Below are 26,035 nucleotides of genomic sequence, written 5' to 3'. Positions count from 1 at the left end.
GATGCTAAAGCTGAAACTCCAGTACTTTGGCCACCTCATGCGAAGAGTTGACTCATTGGAAAAGACTCTGATGCTGGGAGGGATTGGGGGCAGGAGGAGAAGGGGACAACAGAGGATGAGATGGCTGGATGGCATCACTGACTCGATGGACGTGAGTTTGAGTGAACTCTGGGAGTTGGTGATGGACAGGGAGGCCTGGCGTGCTGCGATTCATGCGATTGCAAAGAGTCAGACACGACTGAGCGACTGAACTGAACTGAACTGAACTGAAACCCTGTGGGAAAGTCAGTTATGTTCCTCATTTTATAGATAAGGAGAAAGGCTTAGATGGAATAGTTTTTCTCAGGGTCACAGCAGTGGGGGAGCTGAGATTTGAGTCAGTTTTTGTGGCCAATAGCCCTCTCGCTTCCCACTTCTAGGACAGACCCACACTCTCAGGGTCAGGAATAAATCTTCAGGAACTCTGGCCACCCAGATGCTCTGTCTTGCAAAGATCCCTCTTTATTATGGGATCATTTGGGTTTATATTTAAACTGAAGAAATGGCAAGCTGTTAGACTGTCAGAAAGAAATCACATTATTTACATAAAAATGGGCATCCACGCTAGGTGATTTCTTCAAAAGGGGGGACTTCAGTCCAAGTGATGCCAAGCAGGACCCTGTAGGGTACTGGGCACAAAAGCCTTTCTGTGTTCCCCATGTCTTGAATACAGGAAATAGGCTTCATTCAGCCTCAAGACCTTCCCTGAGTTCCAAGGGGCAGATTCAAGCAGTTGTTAAACAGGGAAGGGATGGAACATGGGGACAAAGGAGGAAGAGTCAAGAGTAACAGGAGTGCAACCTTGGGGCAGAATCCTGGTTCCCTGTCAAGGGATACATGTAACAATATCTTTGAGCTGCTTTGCAGATGTTGAAACCCCCACCAGGTAGAAGAAGATAAAATGGTATGGTGCCCACAAGCACCCAGACTGCAGCCCAGTTGGAACCAGAAGGTTCATGATGCTGACTTCCACTTATCTTGCCAGCAACCAATGAGAAGAAGATCCACAAACTCATGAGGATCTCTTGAACCATGAATATAAAACTTCTCGCTAGCCCTTCCAGGTTCAGGCACAGTTTTGAGGACATTCGCCTGCTGTGTCCCCCTTTGCTTGGCAAAGCAATAAAGCTATTCTTTTCTACTTCACCCAAAATTCCACCTCTGAGAATTAATTAGGTGTTGGGGTATAGAGGCTGGATTTGGCTTCAGAACCACTATGCTGGCACCCAAACCCTCTAGGATTTGCCTTTCAGAGGCAAGTGTGGATCTGCCAAAGCATCTTCAAGTACCTATTGACATAACTCTCCCCAGAGCATCCTACATGTATGTCTACCTCAGCCCTCCCTCTCTGCTTTCCTATCTCTTTGGCTGCTTTCAAAAATGTCATCACTCATGAAGGGTTCTGGACTTTTATATGATCTAGTAGCTTTTAGCAGCCAGGTGGCACTGGCAATAAAAAGAATCTGCCTGCTAATGCAGGAGACACAAGAGATGCAGGTTTGGCCCCTGGGTCAGGAAGATCCCCTGGAGTAGGAAATGGCAACCCACTCCAGTATTCTTGCCTGGAGAATCCCATGGACAGAGGAGCCTGGTGAGCTACAGTCCATGGGGTGGCAAAAAGTCAGATATGACTAAGCACGTGTGCACACACACACACACACACACAGCAACTCTACTGCAGTTTCCTGCCTCCCTACCAGAGGACCATAAGCTCTCTGCTGTCAGGAACTAGGTCTAGTTCACACTTTTATCCCCAGCCACTTGCCTAAACTGACACCTCGTATTCTATGAACATTTGTGAATAAATGGCTTGAACTGGTCCACCCATACACTCATCTGCTTCCTTTTGTTCCAGTAGCTACGGGAATTAGAGGTGCAGAATGTGCCATGGCACCAAATGAACAATGATCAACTCCATGACCCAGGGCTCATTAGCATGCAATTATCGTATTAGGTATTCATAGCTCTCTAGACACATTTCACCACACATAAACCAGAAGTGCTTCCAGCTTCTATTATTAAACAGTATTGATTCTAAAATGCTGAAAAACGCCAACACAACAGGCGTCCATGAAGCAGGAAGTCCATTTTCTTTGTTAAGAACTTGATTTAATTATAGACTATTTAATTATAGGACATGCTTAAAGAGATATGAAAGTAAAGGTTGGCAAAGAATTTGTTATCAATGGTTAACTAAATATCGAAAACACAACCCAGTCAAAAAAGGGACAAAAGGCCTAAACAGATGTTCTTCCAAAGAAGACATACAGGCACATGAAAAGATACTGAATATTGTTAATTATTAATGAAATGCAAACCAAAACTGCAATAGGTATCACCTCACACAGATCAGAACGGCCACCAGTAATGATGGCCATTACAGTAATGAATGCTGGAGAAGGTGTGGAGAAAAGGGAACCTTCCCACACTGTTGGCGGGAATGTAAATTGGTGCAGTCACTATGGAAAACAGTCTGGAGGTTCCTTAAAAAATTAAAAATAGAGTTACCATATGGTCCAGCTATCCCACTCTAGAGCATATATCCTGAAAAGATGAAAACTCTAATTCAAAAAGATACACACACCCCAATGTTCATAGCAGTGCTATTTGCAATAGCCAAGACATGGAAACAAGCCAAGTGCTCATCAACAAATGACTGGCTTAAGAAGGTGTAGGGTGTATACATATACATGTATATATACTGGAATATTATTCATTTATAAAAAAAAAACTAATTGTTGTATTGGTTTTGCCATACTTCAACATGAATCCACCATGGGTGTATATGTGTTCCCAAACCAATACAATATTGTAAAGTAATTAGCCCCCAATTAAAATAAATAAATTTAAATTAAAAAAAAAAAACTAATGAACTAGTACCATATGCAGCAATGTAGTGTACCTAGAGAATATTACACTTACTGCAGTAAGTCAGAGAAAGGCAAATACGATGTTATATCACTTTTGTGGAATCTAAAAAGTATACAATTGAATCTGTATGCAAAACAGAAATAGACTCACAGACACAGAAAACAAATTTATGGTAACCAAAGGGGAGAGAGAGGAAGGGACAAATTATGGGATTAACTGACACATGCTACTGTACATAAAACAGACAAGCCAAAAGTATTTACTGTATAGCACAAGGAATTATATTCAATATTTTGTAATAACCTATAATGGAATATAATCTGAAAAAAATAACTGAATGAATTTGCTTTACACTTAAAACTAATACAATATTATAAATCGATTGTACTCAAATTGTAATAATTCTAAACAAAAAAGAAAAGCAATAGTCATGTTAACATTATTAATGATGATTTAGATTTACTCGGTGGCAGGCCCAGAGCTGGGTCCCAACCTACAGTACCTCCAGTCCACACAATGATTGCAAAAGAAGAGAATCAGAAAGGTTAGCTCTCCTGGCCAAAGTACAGTGGCCAAGACCCAGATAAAACTCAGGGAAGCTATGAGAATATGTCAGAGAAAGACACACATCACGAGGACTGTCTGTCTTTTTTATTAAGAAGACAAAATGCCTCTATCCGTCTTCAATCTCTGCTGCCCTCGGTCTTAAGTGACAGTGGTACTAAGACTCCCTCCAGTCTTCTCGACTTGTGTTCAGAAGCAAAACAAAGGACTGGTCATGGAAAATAGCATGAGCTATTAGAAAAAGGCAGTATACGTTTTTAGCATATTTATTGACTATTTTATCATCTGAAATATTTGCAGCTCCATCCACATGACGTCAGGCTTCCCAGACACAACTGCTATCAACATTGTTGAATTTTCACAGGGCAGTCAGTGAAAAGCTGAGAAGACATCAAGGCCTCTGGCCTTTGTCTTATTTAAGTATTAATCTTAGTGAGTAATTCTTTGTAAAAAGGCAGCCACTCTTGCAATGGACTTGCAAAGAGTGACTCACTTCTACCATAATCAACTCAGAGTAAAAACCAACAAGTGAACATTTATCATGAAACACATTGAAACAAACTTCCGAATCACCTCCACTTATTAACTTATAAATACCCACTTTGCTTTTAGCAAGGAATAGCAAAGAATAGCAAGGAGAGATAAGAAAGCCTTCCTCAGAGATCAATGCAAAGAAATAGAGGAAAACAACAGAATGGGAAAGACTAGAGATCTCTTCAAGAAAATTAGAGATACCAAGGGAACATTTCATGCCAAGATGGGCTCGATAAAGGACAGAAATGGTATGGCCCTAACAGAAGCAGAAGATATTAAGAAGAGGTGGCAAGAATACAGAGAAGAACTGTACAGAAAAGATCTTCACGACCCAGATAATCACGATGGTGTGATCACTCACCTAGAGCCAGACATCCTGGAATGTGAAGTCAATTGGGCCTTAGAAAGCATCACTATGAACAAAGCTAGTGGAGGTGATGGAATTCCAGTTGAGCTATTCCAAATCCTGAAAGATGATGCTGTGAAAGTGGTGCACTCAATATGCCAGCAAATTTGGAAAACTCAGCAGTGGCCACAGGACTGGAAAAGGTCAGTTTTCATTCCAATCCCAAAGAAAGGCAATGCCAAAGGATGCTCAAACTGCTGCACAATTGCACTCATCTCACATGCTAGTAAAGTAATGCTCAAAATTCTCCAAGCCAGGTTTCAGAAATATGTGAACCGTGAACTTCCAGATGTTCAAGCTGGTTTTAGAAAAGGCAGAGGAACCAGAGATCAAATTGTCAACATCCACTGGATCATGGAAAAAGCAAGACAGTTCCAGAAAAACATCTATTTCTGATTTATTGACTATGCGAAAGCCTTTGACTGTGTGGATCACAATAAACTGTGGAAAATTCTGAAAGAGATGGGAATACCAGACCACCTGACCTGCCTCTTGAGAAACCTATATGCAGGTCAGGAAGCAACAGTTAGAACTGGACATGGAACAACAGACTGGTTCCAAATAGGAAAAGAAGTACATCAAGGCTGTATATTGTCACCCTGCTTATTTAATTTCTATGCAGAGCACATCATGAGAAATGCTGGGCTGGAAGAAACACAAGCTGGAATCAAGATTGCCGGAAGAAATATCAATAACATCAGATATGCAGATGACACCACCCTTATGGCAGAAACTGAAGAGGAACTAAAAAGCCTCGTGATGAAAGTGAAAGAGGAGAGTGAAAAAGTCGGCTTAAAACTCAACATTCAGAAAACTAAGATCATGGCATCTGGTCCCATCACTTCATGGGAAATAGATGGGGAAAGAGTGGAAATGGTGTCAGACTTTATTTTTTTGGGCTCCAAAATCACTGCAGATGGTGACTGCAGCCATGAAATTAAAAGATGATTACTCCTTGGAAGAAAAGTTATGACCAACCTAGATAGCATATTCAAAAGCAGAGACATTACTTTGCCAACAAAGGTTCGTCTAGTCAAGCCTATGGTTTTTCCAGTGGTCATGTATGGATGTGAGAGTTGGACTGTGAAGATGGCTGAGTGCCAAAGAATTGATGCTTTTGAACTGTGGTGTTGGAGAAGACTCTTCAGAGTCCCTTGGACTGCAAGGAAATCCAACCAGTCCATTCTGAAGGAGATCAGCCCTGGGATTTCTTTGGAAGGAATGACGCTAAAGCTGAAACTCCAGTATGTTGACCACCTCATGCGAAGAGTTGACTCATTGGAAAAGTCTCTGATGCTGGGAGGGATTGGGGGCAGGAGGAGAAGAGGACGACAGAGGATGAGATGGCTGGATGGCATCACTGACTCGATGGACGTGAGTCTGAGTGAACTCTGGGAGTTGGTGATGGACAGGGAGTCCTGGCGTGCTGCGATTCATGGGGTCGCAAAGAGTCGGACACGACTGAGCGACTGAACTGAACTTGATTTTAAAGCTCTCAAGTTTTTTAATACAGAAAGATGTATAAGATAATGAATACAGTGAAAAAATCAAGTCACAAAAAAGTTTGTATAATCAAATACCTTTATGTGAAAGTTAGATTTTTGACATGTAAGCATTTACAATTTCTTAGAAAATAAACTATTAATCATTGAAAAATAGAAAAAATTTCCCCTCACACTTTAAACTTTATCTTTCTGTACTATTTAAGTTTTTTACCACAAAGATGCAACTTTGAAAATAAACATTTTTCAATTTATTTGGGAAATTTTATTTAGAACCTGTTAGGCAACAGAAGATGCTTGAGAGTCCCTTAGACAGCAATGAGATCAAACCACTCAATCTTAAGGGAAATCAACCCTGAATACTCATTGGAAGGACTGATGCTGAAGCTGAAGCTGCAATATTTTGGCCACCTGATGTGAACAGCTGACTCATTGGAAAAGATCCTGATGCTGGGAAAGATTGAAGGCAGGAGGAGAAGGAGACAACAGAGGATGAGGTGGTTGGTTGGTATCACAGATTCAGTAGACGTGAACTCAGGCAAACTCCGGGATACGGTGAGGAACAGACAGGCCTGGCATGCTACAGTCCATGGGGTCACAAAGATTCGGACAAAACTGAGCGACTGAACAACAACAACAAATGGAACAGAACCGTTCTAGGAGCAGTGAATAAATCACAAAAAGTCTATACCTTATAGAATTGATATCCTAAAGGAAGGAAATAAACTATTTAAAAATAGAAAACAGAAAAAATAAAGCTGGGTTAGGGAGTGTGGGGTGGGGATTGCTGATTCAAATGTGTCAGGACCAAAGACCCATGTGCAGAGACATCTGATCAGAGACCTGGAGGACAGGAAGTGAGCTATGCCAGTGTCACAGGGGAAAGGGTTCCAGGTGAAGGAAACAGCAAGTGCAAAGGTCCTGAGGCAGCTGTGTGCTGAGACTGCTCAAGAAACAGCCAGGGAACAAGTAGCTGGAGCTGAATGCGGAAGGAGAGACAGTAGGTAGCAGGGGCCGATCATGGCAGGTCATAGAAGTCAGTGCGAGGACACTTGCTTTTACCTTGGGTGAGACGGAAAGACAAAGAAGATCAAGGCAAAGGGATGACAGGATACGGCTAATATTCCAGCATCTGAATTGAGAACAGACCGTCGGGAACAATGGCAGAAGCGGAAGACCAGATAAAAGACTACTGCAATCATCCAGCCTAGAGATGATGGTGGCTGAGACCGTGATAACAGCACAGGGGAGAAAAGTGCTCACATCCTAGGTGAATTCTGAAAGTGTCGGTGCCCAAACTTCATGACAGATTGGATAATAAAATGAGAGAAAAAGAAAGGCATCAAGGATGCTCCAAGGATTTTGGCTTGAGCAACTGAAGAATGGAATCGCCATTTGCAAAGATGGAGAAGATGGCAGGAGAGCAGGTTTGTGAGGGGACAAGCAAACATAAGTGTGAATTCCCAGTACGCATCTGAGTAAACATGTCATGTAGGCAAGTGGCTGTATGTGTTGAGTTCAAGGGAAGAAGCCCCAGCAGGGTTCAAGACTGGGGAGTCCACATCTAAATGATACTTAAAACCACGTGAGATCATCTCAGGAGTGAGTATAGACGGAAAAGAGAAGAGCCCTGGTGTGCTGTATGCTTAGAAGTCAGGATACTAAAGAGGAACCATAGGAGAATATATGAAGGAACAGGAAGAAAAGAAGGAACCAAGGGTGTCATGACCTGGAAGCCACATGAAGAAAGGGCATCAAAAAGGAGAGAGTGGGACTTCCCTGGAGATCCAGTGGTCGAGAATCTGCCTGCCAATGCAGGCGACATGGGTTTGATCCTTGCTCTGGGAAGATCCCACATGCCACAGGGCCACTAAAGCCTGAGCACCACAACTACTGAAACTCACATGCCTAGAGCCTGTGCTCTGCCACAAGAGAGGCCACTGCAATGAGAAGCCCATGTACCGCAACGAGGGAGTAGCCCCACACCCCACAACTAGAGAAAAGCCCACGCAGCAAGGGAGACCCAGCACAGCCAAACACACATAAAGAAATTAAATAATTAACTAATTGAAAAGAGAGAGGGAGTGACCACCTATGTAAACACTGCTGACCGGTCAAGGAAGGGCAGAACTAAAAATGACCGCTGGATTTAGCAACACAAAGATCTGGTGATGGCTCTACCAGGGGAAGAAAGTGTGATGTGCAGAATAATGGCACCCCCCCCAAAAAAAATATCCATGTCCTAATCCCTGAAAACACGTTCCCTGCAAACATGACTGGTCAAGGAAGGGCAAAACTAAAAAACCACTGGATTTAGCAACACGAAGATCTGGGTGATGGCTCTACCGTCACCCAAGAAAGTGTGATGTGCAGAATAACTGCCCCCAAAAACACTATCCATGTCCTAATCCCTGCAAACACGTTCCCTTACACAACTAAAGGGACTTTGAAGATGCAATTAATGTGAAAGGCCTTGATATGGGAAGGTGATCCTGGATTAGAAGTGGACACTATCTAATCTCATGAGTTCTTGAAAAGGGGAAGAGGGAAGCAGAAGAGTGGGTGAGAGACATGAGATGGGAAAAGGAGATCAGACAGGTCTCAAACTACAGTTGTGGCTGATAGGAGGGAGGAAGGGGCCAGAAGACAAGGTAAACAGCAGCCCCCAAATGCTGGGAACAGCCCTCAGCTGACAGTCAGCAGGGAAGTGGCAGCAAAGGTCCTGCAACGGTAAGAGAAAGAATTCTGCCAACCAATTGAAAGAACAAGGGGCGGGGTCTCTACAGAGACCCCAGAGAGAACTCACTTCTGCTGACACCTAAGGTTAGTCCAACAAGATGTGTGTCAGACTTCTGACACATGGAAACCCAAAGTAATTGATTTGTGTGGTTTAAGCTTCTAAATGCTTGGTCATTTGTTATGACAGCAATAGAAACTAATACACAGAGCCTGAATGGAGTGAATTCAAGGTCAAATAGGTAGACAAAAACTGCATTTTCGAAACAGAGACATAGAGATGTAGAGAGCAAACGTATGGACACTAAGGTGGAAAGGGGGAGTGGGGTGAATTAGGAGATCGGGATTGACATATATACACTACTGATAAAATGTATAAAGTAGAAAGCTAATGAGAATCTACTGTAGAGCGCAGGGATCTCTATTTAATGCTCTATAGTGACCTAAACGGGAAGGAAAATCAAAAAAAGAGGGGATACCTACAGCTGATCTGGGGCCTCCCAGGTGGCTCGGTGCGTAAAGAATCTACCTGCAGTGCAGGAGCTGTAGAGACATGGGTTTGATTCCTGGGTCAGGAAGATCCCCTGGAGGAGGGCATGACAACCCACTCCAGTATCCTTGCATGGGAAATCCCATGGACAGAGGAGCCTGACAGGGTTGCAAAGAGTCAGACACAACTAAAGCAACTTATGTGATGAAGCAGGCATAGCTGATTTACTTTATTGTACAACAGAAATTAACACAAATTATAAAGTAACTATACTATACTCCAATAAAATTTAAGTCTTAAAAACTGCTTTTGAGGAGTTTTGATGTCAGCACAGAAATGGGAAGGAAACCAGAGCTTCGCAGTAGGATTTCCTGCCTGGAAGCAATTACAGCATGCTGTACATTGATGAGAACGATCCAGTAGAAAGTGAAAATTAATGATGCTCCCAGAGACAAATAGCTGTGCCAGCAGAGGCGCTGGCTTTGAATGACAGCACAAAACCCATCCCATAAACCGAGAGAGAGAGTGGATGGCACAAGGCCAGGTCCCTTGGTTGGCAGACGTGACGAGGAACGAGTGCAGGTCCTTTTATCTTCTCAGCGAAACAGAAACCAGGACTTGGGTAGAGAAAAGAAGAGAGGAAAAGGTTTGAGGTTTGAAAGGACAGATGGTGTGAAATAACTTTTACAGGTGTTTCAAGGAATTCTCCGCCTTTTGCCACTATTCACCTCTCTACTTCAAAGAGGAAAACTCCAAACGAACGTCTGACAGTATCCAGGGGAAACCACCTTTGATGAGACATAGAAGGAATACAGAGCATGAAGACAAGACAACATGGGGGAAAGGACACAGTGAAACCTCCTGCTACTCCTCTATCCTCCGGTAAAAGTGAGCATTTCATTTGGTATCATGACTGAGCAGAAGGTGCAATCTCGCAAACAGGGTTATTACATCAAACTTTTAAATTTTGTTTGATAATATATATAGGTATAGATATAGATGCATGCGTGCTAAGGTGCTTCAGTCATGTTCAGCTCTTGCAACACTATGGAATGTATCCCCCAGGCTCCTCTGTCCATGGGATTCTCCAGGCAAGAATACTGGAGTGGGTTGGTATGTCCTCCTCCAGGGGAACTTCCTAGCCCAGGGATTAAATCCATGTCTCCTATGTCTCTTGCATTCGCAGGTAGGTGTTTTACCACTAGCGCCACCTGGGATGCCCATATATATATATACAAATGGGATCCTAGTTCCCCAATTAGGGATTGGACCACAACCCCCTGAATTGGAAGCTTGGAATCTTAATCGTAACCACTGGACCACCAGGGATAATATTTTCAATCTAACAGCCCAGAGGTTCATTCTGTGAAAATGACTGCTATTCAGGTCAGCTTCTTCTTAACAAATGTTGATTTTAACACTCACCCATTTGGTTCAAAATAAGTATCAAAGCATCCCTGAACAGCACATATACAATGGTGGATGCCACCAAGTTCAAATCAGACTGTTAGCCATGGAGGAAGGACCTCTGGAGATAAACTGGTTCATCTTATAGATGAAGAAACTGGGTCCAGAGAAGCTACATGTTGGCTCTGGCTAACACAGTGGTTAATAACAGGCAGGGGGCAGGACAGGTCAATGTCCACTCCATCACTTCTCACCAGTGCATGCGTTCACACTCAGTCATGTCCGACTCTTTGCGACCCTATGGACCAAACCCACCAGGTTCCTCTGTCCATCGAATACTCCAGGCAAGAATACTGGAGTGGGCTGCCATTTCTTACTCCAGGGCATCTTCCTCTAAACTGGGAATGGAACCTGCATCTCTTATGTTTACTGCCCTGGCAGGCAGATTCTTTATTACTAAGCCACCAGAGAACCAGCATTCACATTTAATGTCTTTCCTGCTTAAAAAAAAAAAAAAAAAACCTGTATTGCCTCTGTAATGATGAAAGTGCCACAGTCCCCTGATGCAGCCCTCAAAACCCATGGTGATTTGCACTTGATACATAGCAATGAATTCATTTTTTTTCCTTTGATGTCCACTGAGGTCATTTAGGGCTTCCCAGGTGGCACAGTGGTAGAGAAACCACCTGCCAATGCAGGAGACACAAGAGACATGAGTTTGATTAGGGAAGATCCCCTGGAGGAGGAACTGGTAACCCACTCCAGTATCCTTGCCTGGAAAATCCCATGGACAGAGGTGCCTGGTGGCTAGAGTCCATGGGGTCACAGAGAGTTGGACACGGCTGAGCAACTGAGAAGCAGCAGCAGAGGTCATTTAAACTTAGCTTCTGTAAGATGGAAGGCAAAGGAACCAAAGTCTGTTTCGGTCACAAGCCTCCTAAACCCCCCGTGAAGATACGTGGGTAAAGCTCAAAACACCGAATTTCAAAGAGCTTCGTATAAAAGAGGCCATCAGTCAAAATCTGCTGCACACCTGGAGAGAATGAAAATGTGGGAGGTAGGGGAGAGAGAGGCTGAGGAATCATAGAATCTTTCCATCACCTGTCTGTGAGCGGTGTTATGACAAGCCTGTCAGTGCAGCCTAGAAATTCATTCTGGTAGATGAATGGCACGTCTGTGATGTGAACCATCATCTTGTCAGAATCTTCGGTAAAATAAAACCTGCACTGTTTCAGCCACTCAAAGTCCGAAGGGCTCTTGATATGCATGTGACACTGAAATGCAGAAGGTGTATGTTAAAACCAAGAGGAGACCCATTCATTAACTATACACATCAGCATCCAGGTAGATCGAATGTGAAGTAATGGAACTCAGAGACAACCCAACTGGTTGGGAGATGCCAATTACCATCCAACCCATTCATTTATTGATCAGCAAAAACAACAACAAAAAAAGAGATACTTTCAAAGATATGAGAAAAGGAAAATTCAAGAGAAACACTTAATTGTGCCCCTCAATTTAAATAACATACCCTATTTTAATAGTAAGAATGAAGTAAGAAACTTCATTCTTCAATGCCCAATTCCACAGTACTAACCATGAAATACAATCTATGAAAACCATTTTTGGCTTACCAAGATAGAACTAAACAATCCCATCAGGGGAAAAAAAAGTCATCTCTTCTGGTAATAACTAAGTACATTGTTGGGGGTTTTACAATCCGTTAATTATCCTTGCTAGGATTTGAAGCAGGCCAAAATTTCTAACATCTAAATGGCAGGTTAATGCCCAGCGATGCTTCTGTATGAATTTTTTCAACCAAAATTTTAAGCCACTTTAATTATTTTTTTTACAAATAAGAAATCTAAAATTACCCTGAGCCCTTTATTTCTCAGAAAGGCAAACAGTATGCTTAACTATTAGGAGAGGAGATTAGCACATAACAGCCTGAATGTGCCACCTTTATTTCCATTACATCAGAACCAACCTTTCATAATCTTTTTTACATAATGGGGTGAGACATGATCCAGAAAATTATTATGAAAATAAGAGCTTCATGCCTCTTATCTAATGTCATATTTTATAGTAGAGGGCAAATTTCATTTCACATTTCCTATTCTTAACAGCTACCAAACTCTCTTTCTCATCCCTGATCTTTCTTTAAAGGCAAAAGTCTGCATGACAACTGAATGTCATGAACTATATGAGAAAGACCATTTGCAATCAACAAATGTAGCAAAATTTGTTAAATATGTGATTTGTGTTCATAAAAACCCTCAAAACTACTAAGCACTTCTACTAGTAATATCACTTATTATTTCTGCATCAAGAGATTAGTCATCTTCAATTTAATAACCAAAAGAAGCATAAGACAAGTAAGAGCTCTCCATGACGCTACATGACATTTCAGCATTAAAAATAATCACGTAAAGAATTTCAAAATAAAGTCTAATTGCCTCCATAACACCTTAGCTCAGATCATCAGAAAATGGCCGAAAATCCGGCTAAAGACTGAAAAGAAAATCTGACAATTTCTCTTCATAAAGATGCTCTTTGCCTGAATTTTATCTTTTCTTGAATTCATTCACACTATTCCTGGTGGGTAAACACAGAGATTGTCTAGTATTTGTTCTTCTGTATATGCCACAGCATTTATAAAGCATTTACCAGGTCATCAAAGATATCTCGCTGGTGCACATGAATAGTAATCAGAGTCTCATATTTAACTCGCTCCACGGAGCTCAGGTCCTTGGTTGTCATGTCTATCAACGTGGTCAGTAGCTCCAGGAAAGACTGATTGGTTTTCTGCATGATTTTTTTATCAAACTTGGCATTTCTAAGGGCCTCTTCTGAATCCCGTGTCCATATCATTTGAATTCCTAATAATCCAACCTTACGGAAACAAAAAAGGCTTTATGAGTGTATGGCATATGAATATATTTAAATAGAAATTACAACAGTTGTGATTATTATGCAAATGCCAAGCCATCCTGTATTATACCAGCTTGACGGGTTGCTTCAAAATCTATGGAAACCCTATGCATATTGTTTACCTGACAATTAAACATATACAGCCTTGTGACATGGCTACAATTTTTTTCATCTCCCTTAAAGTCATACCTCTCCCTCAACAGATTTTAAGTTACTGACATGGAAAGAATATGTCTTCAACTTACTTTCATCAAACCAACAAAGGGTTTATACACTGTAATCACAAAATCTTTCTCGATCACATCACTAAGGAAATATCATTTTCTGTATTTTATTGTTAAAATGTATTTGTCATTTTTCTAGTAAAACACAGGACATTTTATGATTTATGTACTAAAGAAATTCAGTAGGAAAAAAATATTTTAAATTAAAGAAATTATATTCACTCCCACTCCTTTGCTGCCCAGCATGTAGGACCGTTGGTACCATCTTTCTAGACTCCATGTATATATGCATTAATATATAATATCTGTCTCTCTCTTTCTGACTTACTTCAGGAGAGGGTGGGTTGCTTTGAGAGAATAGTATTGAAACACATACAATACCATATGTAACATAGATAGCTAGTGGGAGTTTGATGTGTGATTCAGGGCACCCAAAGCCAGTGCTCTGTGGAAAGATGGGGTGGGGAAAAAGGAAGGATGCGGGTTCAGGAGGAGGGAACACATATATGCCTATGGCCGATTCATGCTGATGTATGGCAAAAATCATCACGATATTGTGATGATTTAATATTAATTACCCTCCAATTAAAATTTTAAAAAAGAAAAATAAATACTTCTTACATACTAAAAAAATAAAATATACCAATATTTCTATAGCATAAATATATATGTAAAAACATAGATATATAACAGCAACAATCTGTAGTTGAAATCTTTAAACTTATCTATATTTAACAAATTCTTATGAAAATCTCAATATTGTTCTGGAGTTAAATTATAGTCAGTTGTGTCATTTATAATAGACAACAAATAAGATCTAAAATGACTCTTCTGTTAAAAAAAAAAAAAACTTTCCAATTTCAATACACTGACCTGAGCAGGGAAAGAAGAAAGAAATTCAATCAGTTGGAAACCTGTTTCTTGAATATTTGCTGCTGCCTGGCGAATCACAAGATGTAATGAGGTCTGAGATTCCTCCAGGAGAGAATTAAGCCAAACTTCCACATTGCCCTCTGCCATCACGGGTTTATGCAATTCAACTGTCTCACCCTCTCGAGAGGAAATTGACAGAATGCGATCATAGATCTGTGTTAGAGGCCCAAGAAAAGCTATATTTATATAAAGAATGAATTTCTCCATTGCCCTCTTGTCAATGTTATCCTTCTTGTAGAAATTTAAGCTATATATTATAAAATAAAAGGCAAAGGATGATACAAATTCAATTTCAAAACAATTTTTTCAAAAGATAGCCATGAAATCAAAAAGGGAATACTAAATCAATTTCAAATACTCTATGCTTAAGAAGGAAAATTTTGTTTTGTAAGAGAAATATTCAATACAAATGTGATCATCAAAAAGTCTCTAAAGTTTCCCCAGATAAAACGGGACTCTCTGAGAGTCAGCCATCCATACCACCAGCTTTGATAAGGATTGACCTTATGAAAGTAAAAGATGCTTACTCCTTGGAAGGAAAGTTATGACCAACCTAGATAGCATATTCAAAAGCAGAGACATTACTTTGCCAACAAAGGTTCGTCTAATCAAGGCTATGGTTTTTCCTGTGGTCATGTATGGATGTGAGAGTTGGACTGCGAAGAAGGCTGAGCACCGAAGAATTGATGCTTTTGAACTGTGGTGTTGAAGAAGACTCTTCAGAGTCCCTTGGACTGCAAGGAGATCCAACCAGTCCATTCTAAAGGAGATCAGCCCTGGGATTTCTTTGGAAGGAATGATGCTAAAGCTGAAACTGCAGTACTTTGGCCACCTCATGTGAAGAGTTGACTCATTGGAAAAGACTCTGATGCTGGGAGGGATTGGGGGCAAGAGGAGAAGGGGACAACAGAGGATGAGATGGCTGGATAGCATCACTGACTCCATGGACGTGAGTCTGAGTGAACTCTGGGAGTTGGTGATGGACAGGGAGGCCTGGCATGCTGCGATTCATGGGGTCACAAAGAGTCAGACACAACTGAGCGACTGATCTGATCTGACCTGACCTTAGCAATCACCTGGTCAAAATGATCAATGCAAACATCTCACATGGCGATTCCAATTCTACACTAAACATTATGCTCTTTACAGAGGCTGTTGGTTGCACATAATATATTCTAATGCAAACCCAGCTCCTAGTCTGGTGATACCACTTTCATTTCCATGCAGTACGGCATAATGAGAATGTCTGCAGCATTTGGAGTTCAAAACACAGTTCAGGTGGTGCTGCGCTACCCACTGCGTGCAGTGTTGGAAGACAGATCTCTGAGACTAAACTTCCTGTTTCCAATTAGTCCTTAAAAATCCTGACTGTCTTACTTTCCTACTCACCTTACCAGCCATTCATGCCAATTAAGCAAAATATAGTTGGCTCTCCACATCCATGAGCTCCAAATCCAAGAACCCAAACAACCTCTGATCAACAATATTTGGAAAAAAAATTCCAGAAAGTTCCAAAAAGCAAAACTTGAATTTGACACATACTGGCAACTATTTACACAGGATTTACATTATATGGTAAATAATCTAGGGACTATGCATTGTTGTTGTTCAGTCACTTAGCTGCGTCCAATTCTTTGCGACCCCCATGGACTGCAGCACATCAGGCTCCTCTGTCCTTCACCATCTCCTAGAGTTTGCTCACATCCGTGTCCATTGAGTCATTGATGCTATCTAACCATCTCATCCTCTAGTGCCCCCTTCTCTTTTGGCCTTCAGTCTTTCCCAGCATCAGGGTCTTTTCCAATGAGTCAGTTCTCATTACATGGCCAAAGAATTGGAGCTTCAGCTTCAGTATCAGTCATTCCAATGAATATTCAGGGTTTTTTTCCTTTAGGATGGACTGGTTTGATCTCCTTGCTGTCCAAGGGATTCTCAAGAGTCTTCTCCAACACCACAATTCAAAAATAACAGTTCTTCAGTGCTCAGCCTTCTTTATGATCCAACTCTCACATCCATACATGACAACTAGAAAAACCATAGCTTTGCCTATACAGACCTTTGTCAGCAAAGTGATGTCTTTGCTTTTTAATATGCTGTCTAGGTTTGTCATAGCTTTCCTTCCAAGGAGAAATCCATAGGTATACTCAAATACTACCACATTTTATATAAGAGACTTAAGCCTTCATGAATTTTGGTATTCTCTGGTGTTCTGGAACCAATCCTCTCCACAGTTACTGAGGAACAACTATGATGCCAATTATAAAATAAAGGCAAATGTTTGTTTTGTTTTTGTTCTCTAATAAATGGAATATTGTTCCCTTGGGCTTAGATTAGTCTGCATTAATTAAATGCTCCTTAGTTGTCCACAGAAGTTATCTACCAAGAAGCTGATGAGCCTTGAGTTTCAGGGTCCCTCCTTGCACAACCTTCTAGGTCCTGAATATAAATTTGTATTTATAATATTATAAGATTTAGGATCCACAAAACCAGGATCAACTCATCATTAGAAACCTTATGGCAGAAACAGCAACAAGAAAAAAAAAGCAATTCTACTTATTTTTAAGCAGTAATTGCTATGAACAGAGGCTGAAAATGAGGATGTTTCAATTATCTTCAATGTACAATCAGACAATGAGAGGCTTTGCTCTGGGACCATAAAGTCCTGGGGCTAAAGCAGAAGGATTTGAGCAAAACATCAAGCAGAACCTCCCAGCCAATTCAATCCCTTCATTCAACCCATAGATCCAGTAGATCTACAAGAAACATTGATTTTTTTTTTAACCATTCAATCCACACTGTCTCTTCTCACACTCCACTAATGCTCTTTGTTGTAACAACTCAGCCTTTTTCATCCTGACTTTGCAATCACTTTCAACGCTGATTTCCTTGCCCCCTGTTCCATTCCAACTCCTACCCTGACACAGAAGATCTTTCTGAAACACAAATCAGGCCACTTCTCTGCTGAAAACCTCTCCTGCCTTTTGTCACATTCATGATGAAGTACATCCCATAGTGTAATACACTTGGCCCTCTGGAATATGGTCCATGCCTCTTTCTCCTCCTTTTCCCTTTGCTCATCAGCCTGTGTTGTGGGTTCAACTGTGTCCTCCAAAATATATATTGAAGCCTCAAGTCCTAGTAACTGTGAACAGACCATGCATGGCATCCACTCAGTCATGTCCAACTCTTTGCGACCCCATGGACTGTAGCCTGCCAGACTCCTCTGTCCATGGAATTCTCCAGGCAGGAAAGAATATTGGACTGGGTAGCCATTCCCTTCTTCAGGACATCTTCCCAACCCAGGGATCAAACCTGGGTCTCCTGAATTGTAGCAGATTATTTACCATCTGAACCACAAAGGAAGCCCCTAGTACCTGTGAATGAGACTTTATTTGGAAATAGGGTGTTTGCAGATGTACTCAAGATGAGGTCACCTTGAATGGCAGTGGACTCAAATCCAATAACTGGCATCCTTAGAAGAAGGAGAGCTAGATGCAGGCACACAGAGAGAAAGTCTTGTGAAGACAAAGGTGGGGACGGAAGTGGTGTGTCCACACCCAAGGAACACCAAGGATTGCTGACCACCAGCAGAACTAAGAGACAGGCAGACCCTCCCTCAGAGCCTCCAGTGGGAATCAACCCTGCCAACATCTTAGTTTGGATGTCTAGCCTCCAGAACCATGAGAGAATAATTTTCTGTTTTAATTCATGGAAGCCCTAAGAAAGTAATACACTGCTCACATACTCACACTTCTGACATCCCAGGCTGCCCATGCCCCAGGGCCCTTGCACTTGCCCTTGCTCTAAGCAGAGGTCAGGGGGGTCCCGTCCCCACCTGCCTGATATGTTTCACTCCTCTTCCAAAAACCAGTTCAAACATCATGGTCTCCTGCAGGAAGCCTTCTGGTATACCCCTCACTTGCAGGTTAGGGCTCCTTGACAGGCATTCCCATGCTTGTGCATCACATGAACACATGCATGCATGCTATGCTCAGTCATGTCCAACTCTCTGCAGCCCTATGGGCTGTAGCCTGCCAGGCTCCTCTGTCCATGGGATTCTCCAAGCAAGAATAATGGAGTGGGTTGCAGGAGCTGCCTTGGTGGCTCAGATGGTAAACAATCTGCCTGCAATACAGGAGACCCAGCTTCACTCCCTGGGTCGGGAAGATCCCCTGGAGAAGGAAACGGCAACCCACTCTAGTATTCTTAGCTGGAGAATCCCTTGGACAAAGGAGCTTGGTGGGCTACAGTCCATGGGGTTGCAAAGAGGCGGACACAACTGATCGACGAACACATGAGCACAGCAAATCAAAAATAGTAACAGTTTAATGGCCAAATTTCTCTTGAATGTTGTGCTGCATAAAAACAGCTGCAATATGGGTTACAATATATTCTTCCTTGGAACCCCAGGACTGACATTATGCCAGTAAGAGGTTAAAAGACAGGCTTCTAATGGCTTCCAAGAATCCACCTGCCAATGTAGGGGACACAAGGGACAAAGGTTCAATCCCTGGGTCAGGAAGAATCCCTGGAGAAGAAAAGGCAACCCGCTGCAATATTCTTGCCTGGAAAATTCCATGGAAAGAGGGGCATAGTGGGCTAAAACCCATGGGGTGACAAAGAGTCAGACATGACTGGGCACATACATGCCACAATGAACTAACTCTACCGCTGCAGGAGCTGCACTCTGCAGACCCCACCAGAGCACGAGTTCCCCAGGGTGGTATATTCCCACTGCTAAGCACAACATCCAGTCTATGGTATTTGCTCAACAGATGTGAACTGCATTCTAGATGAACAGATAAATAATACTGAGGTTTGTATGAAGCACCATAGAGGAACTGAGTATGTTATCCAGCTGGACGGGTCATTTTGTAGGGAATTTGGGGGTGAAGGGGTGAATTAGATAATCTCTTCTAGCAGCCGTGCAAATGTAGTTTTCCTCACATTGAATGACTTCTTTTGGGTCTCATGAATGTCACCATTCTTGAAACTTATTCAGAGTGTTTGAAAAAAAAAAAAAGAAAAGTTTTCAATGGAGCATGATGAAAAACATGGAGGATCATTATATCAAAACTGTCCAAAGCCTCATTAAAACAATTAAATCAGGGAATTTCCTGGTGGTCCCATGGTTAGGATTTAGTGCTTTCATAGCCATGCCCTGGGTTCAGTTCCTGGTCTGGGAACTCCCACATGCCATGCAGTGCAGCCATAAAATAAAATAAAAATAAAATAGATAAGGACATAAATGCTGACTATTCACTGGAAGGACTGATGCTGAAGCTAAAGCTCCAATACTCTGGCCACCTGATGTGAAGAACCAACTCATTGGAAAAGACCCTGATGCTGGGAAAGATTGAAGGCAGAAGAAGGGGACGACAGAGGATGAGATGGTTGGATGGCATCACCGACTCAATGGACATGAGTTTGAGCAAGCTCCAGGAGGTAGTAGTGAAAGACAGAGGAGCTTGGCATGCTGCAGTCCCTGGGGCTGCAGAGTCGGACACAATTTATCAACTGAACAACAACAAAGATAAAATAAAATAATCAAACAACTGTGGCAATTCTGTTCAATCAAAGCACTTTGATAAACAATTATTAACAGCTTTTTTGCTGTGTCAAATTTCTAAACAATTAACTTGACATGTAAAGCCATGAATGCTACATACAAAGCATTCTTAATCAGATTTAAATGATTTGTTATTCACATCTATACTTTAGATATTAAAACATCACAAGGTCTGAAGGCAAACAGGGCCCAAATGTATCTTTTTAGTCATTTGGTAATGCTTAATGGAAAGGGAGGTAATCCTTAAAACACTATTGGAGAGCTATTAATAAAGACAGTTGAGATTCCAGGATATGTAAATCACCAGCCAGCAAAGAGAATTAGGCAAACCTTTTCATGGAACTTGACAGTCTTAATGTTGTCGAACACATTCAGTAAATGGGCTTGTATCGTATGTGGGTCTGATGCCTGACCCAGAATCTCCAGAAGAGCGGGGTCCGAGACGAAGAAGAACCGGGGAAAGCAAAGTCGTTTTTTCTCCAAGTATCTAAGTGGGGAGGAAAAGGTAAACTTCATAAACACATAAAACTAGGCTTTCTAGGAATACATTAATTTGGATGGAAACAGGGAAAAGACTTTGAGAGAAACTAATTTTCCCATGCAAAGTCTGCTTTGTTCTGTTTTCTTTTGTTACTAATTTTGCCAAGTGGGATTACATATTCTATTGGGAGACTGTATTTTTTCCAAAACTGATAGAATTTATTCATTTTTCACAAATATAATGCATATATTTGACTTCACCTGAAAATGTTTGTATTTTGTAGAGGACAGGAAAAATTACACACAGGGAGCTTTTTTTGGTTTTGTGTTTGTTTTGTTTGCAAGTGTCATGCTATGTCAGCTAAAGGCTGACAATTCCAATTCTCAGGATTGTGTCTTTTTTTTTTTTTTTTTAATTTAGCTATGCTGGATCTTAGTTTCAGTACACAGGATCTTAGTTGCAGCATGTGGGGTCTAGTTCCCCAACCAGGGATCGAACCCAGGCCCCCTGCACTGGGAGCTCAGAGTCTTAACCACTGGACCACCAAGGAAGTCACAGGACTGTATCTTAAAAGAATCCAATGAATCAATCGCTGAAGCAGAAGCAAAATCCAGCTACATGGAAGGATGGGTTTGACTCTGTTCTCTGCCTCCAGGAGCTACCAAAACCCCGTGAATGTTTTTCGTTCTATCATCACCCTATTTTGCTGCACTTTCATTTCTATATTTAACATATTTCTACTTCAGTGATTTTACCATGATTAACCAAAGAGTGAGAAAATTATTTATTACTCTTGGAATTCATCCACCTCCACATATATCACTGTGGGCGTGTCTGCATATATTGACAGGTATTAGGTTGGGCTCTTGTTTTTGTATCATCCTGACTGCTTGTGTATACTACACAGTTCGTCTTGTTCTTCAGTTAGACAGGTCAGTCACTCAGTGGTGTCCGAATCTGCGACCCCATGGACCTCAGCAAACCAGGCTTCCCTGTCCTTCACCCACTTCCGGAGCTTTCTCAAACTCATGTCCAGCGAATTGGTGAGGCCATCCAACCATCTCATCCTCTGCTGCCCCCTTCTCCTTCTGCCTTTAATCTTTCCCAGCATCAGGATCTTTTCCAATGAGTCAGTTCTTTGCATCAGGTGGCCAGAGTATTGGTGCTTCGGCTTCAGCATCAGTCCTTCCAATGAATATTCAGGACTGATTTTCTTTAGGACTGACTGGTTGGATCTCCTTGCAGTCCAAGGGACTCTCGAGAGTCTTCTCCAACACCACAGTTCAAAAGCAATCAATTCTTTGGTGCTCAGCTTTCTTCATGGTCCAACTCTCGCATCCATACATGACTATTGGAAAAACCATAGCTTTGACTAGATGAACATTCGCCAACAAAATAATGTCTCTGCTTTTTAAAATGTTGTCTAGGTTGGTCGTATCTTTTCTTCCAAGGAGAAAGCATCTTTTACTTTCATGGCTGCAGTCACCATCCATCTTCTCAGTTCTCTATCTTGTTCTTAGTTGAGTTTAATGAAATAATTTGCTTCTTCAGATGTTTATCCAAGAAAGGTATCAGAAAAACAGATATATTCATTTTAAAAACAAGGACTGTATGAAAATATTTGCAAGATCTTGTCCCAGTGATGAAAGAAGCTGTTAATCTTACAATTTCAATATCAGAGAAATCAATTAATTGTAACTGATTGGAGAGTGGGTAAAGCTCCAAATGCTCAGTTTTATCTATGCCACAATGTTGGTCATGATTAAAGTCTAAGCAAAAGGAAACCAATTGGCTAATCCCGTCTAGTTTCTCTGGTCCCTTTCATCTCTAGGATGCTAAGAGCCTTCACAAACCCAGTGAACTTACCCCGTAAGGGATTTCTGGCAGATTTCCAACTGGTCCAGCAAGTGTGGTAACAGCTGCCCCATGGTCTCATCTCCAACACAGCACTGAACCACATTAGGCATCTCATGTGCCCGAGTCATGATCTTCACCCAAGATTTATCGATGTTGGAAAAGCGCTTGGCTTCCTATGAGAACAAGGTAACAAAGCACACTTGGACACATCTGTGACCCCAAGGATAGAGTGTTTCACATACCTCCCTCTAAGGCTGGACTTCTGACCAGTCTGGATATCCGCATACACCTGAAATGTTAGATGTGCTCTATTTCAATTCTTCCTGGGCCTTTTGCACCATAGCATCCTTCATGTATGGATATGAGAGCTGGACCATAAAGAAAGCTGAGCACTGAAGAATTGATGCTTTCGATCTGTGGTATTGGAGAAGACTCTCAAGAGTCCCTTGGACTACAAGGACATCCAACCAGCCAATCCTAAAGGAAATCAGTCCTGAATATTCATTGGAAGGACTGATGCTGAAGCTGAAGCTCCAATACTTTGGCCACCTGATGTGAAAAACTGACTCCTTGGAAAAGACTCAGATGCTGGGAAAGATTGAAGGCTGAAGAAGGGAATGACAGAGGATGAGATGGTTGTATGGCATCACCAACTCGATGAACATTATTTTGAGCAAGCTCCGGGAGTTGGTGATGGACAGGGAAGCCTGGCGTGCTGCAGCCCATGGGGTCGCAAAGAGTGGGACACATCTGAGCAACTGAACTGAACTGAACTGATTCCTTCTTAAATAATAATCTTCAGCTCAAACCTGGGACTGACATTATGTTAACTGAAAACAGGAAGTAGATATAAAAATAATAATATAATATAAGATAATCTGGGAGGAAAGGACCCTCCCAATTGTTTTCAATTATCTCCAAATTAAACGAATCTTATGCTTTTCAAGCTTTCTACACTGAGCATTGAATCATTTGTGTATTTAGAAAAATGGACATTTTAAAATTTTATAATTAAAATTAATTATAATATAACCTTAATATTTTGAAATATTGTTGAATAGACTTTTTTTGGGAAAAACGGAAAATGCACAGTTTATTTTGAGAGAGTAGGAATACTTTTTATTTTCTTTCTTAAAATTTTCTGCATTTTACCAATGAGCACATATATCAAATATGAGACCAAGAAACTCCACGTAGCTCCTCCAACATTATATGTGAAAGTTTCCATTACTAAGTCCAATTTGAGACTCTTCTTCACCAATCAAGAAGAAAAACATGCCCAAATATAAGTGCAAAAATAAGTACTTAAAATTTTAATGAATGGATATATTTCATTGGTAGCACACACACACATAAATCTGCTAATAGATCTATCCTCTATAATTAAACTGAAAGCGAACCAAAGAGAAAGTTAAGGAAACCAAAATGAACACTCAACTTTATCATGCTTCTAAAATTCTTATTGTTAACATTTTATAATTTTGCAAACAATTTAAGGTAATTGGACAAGACTCCTTGAAATCTGGTAAAAAAGAAAAAATGTTAATCTCAAAATATACTCCATACGTACCTAGTGATATGATTACAATTTGTTGAGGAAAAACATACTCAACATCTTGATAAGAGGCCCGTGTTGTTTGGGAGTTTTTCCTTGCAGATTCCCACCCCTCAATTTTGCACTACAGATATAATTGGGTATATTTTATAGTGTGAGTTATTTTAAGCTGTCAGTAATAGAACAAATTATCCTACCATTGTCAAGATAACAACTCTGTAATTCCACAGTGTTCCAATTTCCACCTTCAAATTATCTGAAGAAGTATATCAATTATGCAGGCATTCATTCTTTGATTTTTAACCCTCCATTTCCTATAAAACTTCATGATTTTAAGGCATTCTTACTCTTATTTCCATGCCCCTCTCTTCCACAATTTCTCTCTCTCTCTCTCTCTTAAGAATAGTTTGACAACAACAAAAAGATTGGAGAAGGGGCGGTTCAATAAAGGTAGAAATATTTTTGCATTTTTAAAGGGATAATGAGCTATTAGTTCTCAAAGTTAAAAACCTAATGAAATCACAGAGAAATTTCTAAGACCTTGGGAAGTTGCTTGGCAATGTCTCCTCCCACAAAGACGGCTTCTAGGTAGATCCACAAGTTTTGCACCATCATCCAGCTCTCAATTATGTCTGCTGAGTTGGAAAGGTGTTGTACCCACTGTTGAATCTGGGCTTTGAATGGCATATTGTACCTAAGATGAGAAACACATTAAGAATTTGGGGATTTGGGGTATTTCATGTTTGTTGTTTTCAAACTAAAGAGGTTTTTAAAAATCCTGATTTTCACATATTTCATTACAACTCTAATGTTTCTGCTTTTTAAATGATATTACCATATTTGTGTAGGATATAAGATTAATATAAGTAGAAATCTATTATATTTAAATTATTAATGACATTATTCACGATGCTCCTACTCTTATTTTTTCTGCACTTGATAAAATATTCTCAGAGAAATGTTAACATGTCTCACTGTGATTGTATGTTTTCCTTTTCCCTTATGTTTCTTCTGATTTTTGCTTTATGTATCTTTGTTTCTTTGTTGTTAGGTGTCTAATGGTTTATTCTATCTTCTTAGTGAATTGTACCTTTTTTCATGAAAGATATTCATCTTTGTTTCATTCAAAAATAAATAAACTTAAAATAATTTTTAAAAATAAAGCTATGGTTTTCATATGAAAAATATTAAAAATAAATAAAACAATGCTATTGAATGCTTAATTCATCACTCCATGCTGGGCACTGTTAAACTGACTTTTCCCCCCTTTTGATTCAGAGCATAGAGAGGTGCCCTGTAGTAGGAAATGGCAACCGACTCCAGTATTCTTGCCTGGAGAATCCCAGGGACAGAGGAGCCTGGTGGGCTACAATCCAAGGAGTCACAAAGAGTCAGACAAGACTGAGCAACACTCAAACACACGCAGAGAGGTGGGAGACGTGCCATCTAAGAAGCAGATCAGATATTAGAGTGGACTCCACTTATTCTAGTCTTTGTTGCTGCAGTCAAGGGGATAACTTTCTCTCTGCTGAACTTCTGTACCTTTTCCATGGGGTCTCTGGTTTTTCACACAATATGGAACTATTACGGAATCATTGGAAGGGACCAAACAACGAATTCAATTTTCAAGTATGATACTGTCTGGACTCTCTCTTTAGCCTGCCCTCTTCTGGGCCTCTTTCCAACTTCCCATCCACTCCTGTCTACATCACTCATGTCTGTGTGTACACATATATTTGAGGATTTCTTCATGTCCATACATGACTGCCACTTCTCTGCTTCTTTCATAGTTAATCTATCTTCCCATTTTCCTCTTGAGGCAGAAATTAATGGTGGTCTTCCAAAGCCTTTGATCTTTTTCTCCTTCTTCTTTAAATATACAACCCCATTTCTACCTACACTCACAGGTGCCCAGTTAAAATACTGAATTTCCCAG

General features: G+C 40.9%; 1 protein-coding gene across 2 annotated transcripts in view; it reads right to left on the bottom strand.

Moving 5' to 3' along the window:
* The window catches only part of DNAH5 (dynein axonemal heavy chain 5), a 323,884-nt gene that overhangs the window by 163,387 nt on the left and 134,462 nt on the right, over positions 1–26,035 (bottom strand). For both annotated transcript variants that reach the window (XM_061393864.1, XM_061393863.1), the window contains exons 30-35: positions 24,640–24,793; positions 22,554–22,717; positions 20,537–20,693; positions 14,578–14,790; positions 13,217–13,441; positions 11,651–11,823 (exon numbers count right to left, since the gene is read on the bottom strand). In XM_061393864.1, the coding sequence (XP_061249848.1) occupies positions 11,651–11,823; positions 13,217–13,441; positions 14,578–14,790; positions 20,537–20,693; positions 22,554–22,717; positions 24,640–24,793 (1,086 nt within the window). The remainder of the gene's footprint in view (positions 1–11,650; positions 11,824–13,216; positions 13,442–14,577; positions 14,791–20,536; positions 20,694–22,553; positions 22,718–24,639; positions 24,794–26,035) is intronic.

The sequence above is a fragment of the Bos javanicus genome, chromosome 20, assembly GCF_032452875.1.
Source record: "Bos javanicus breed banteng chromosome 20, ARS-OSU_banteng_1.0, whole genome shotgun sequence".
NCBI lineage: Eukaryota > Metazoa > Chordata > Mammalia > Artiodactyla > Bovidae > Bos > Bos javanicus.
The sequence above is the reverse complement of the archived record's forward strand: the minus strand, read 5'-3'. Positions and strand labels throughout refer to the sequence as shown.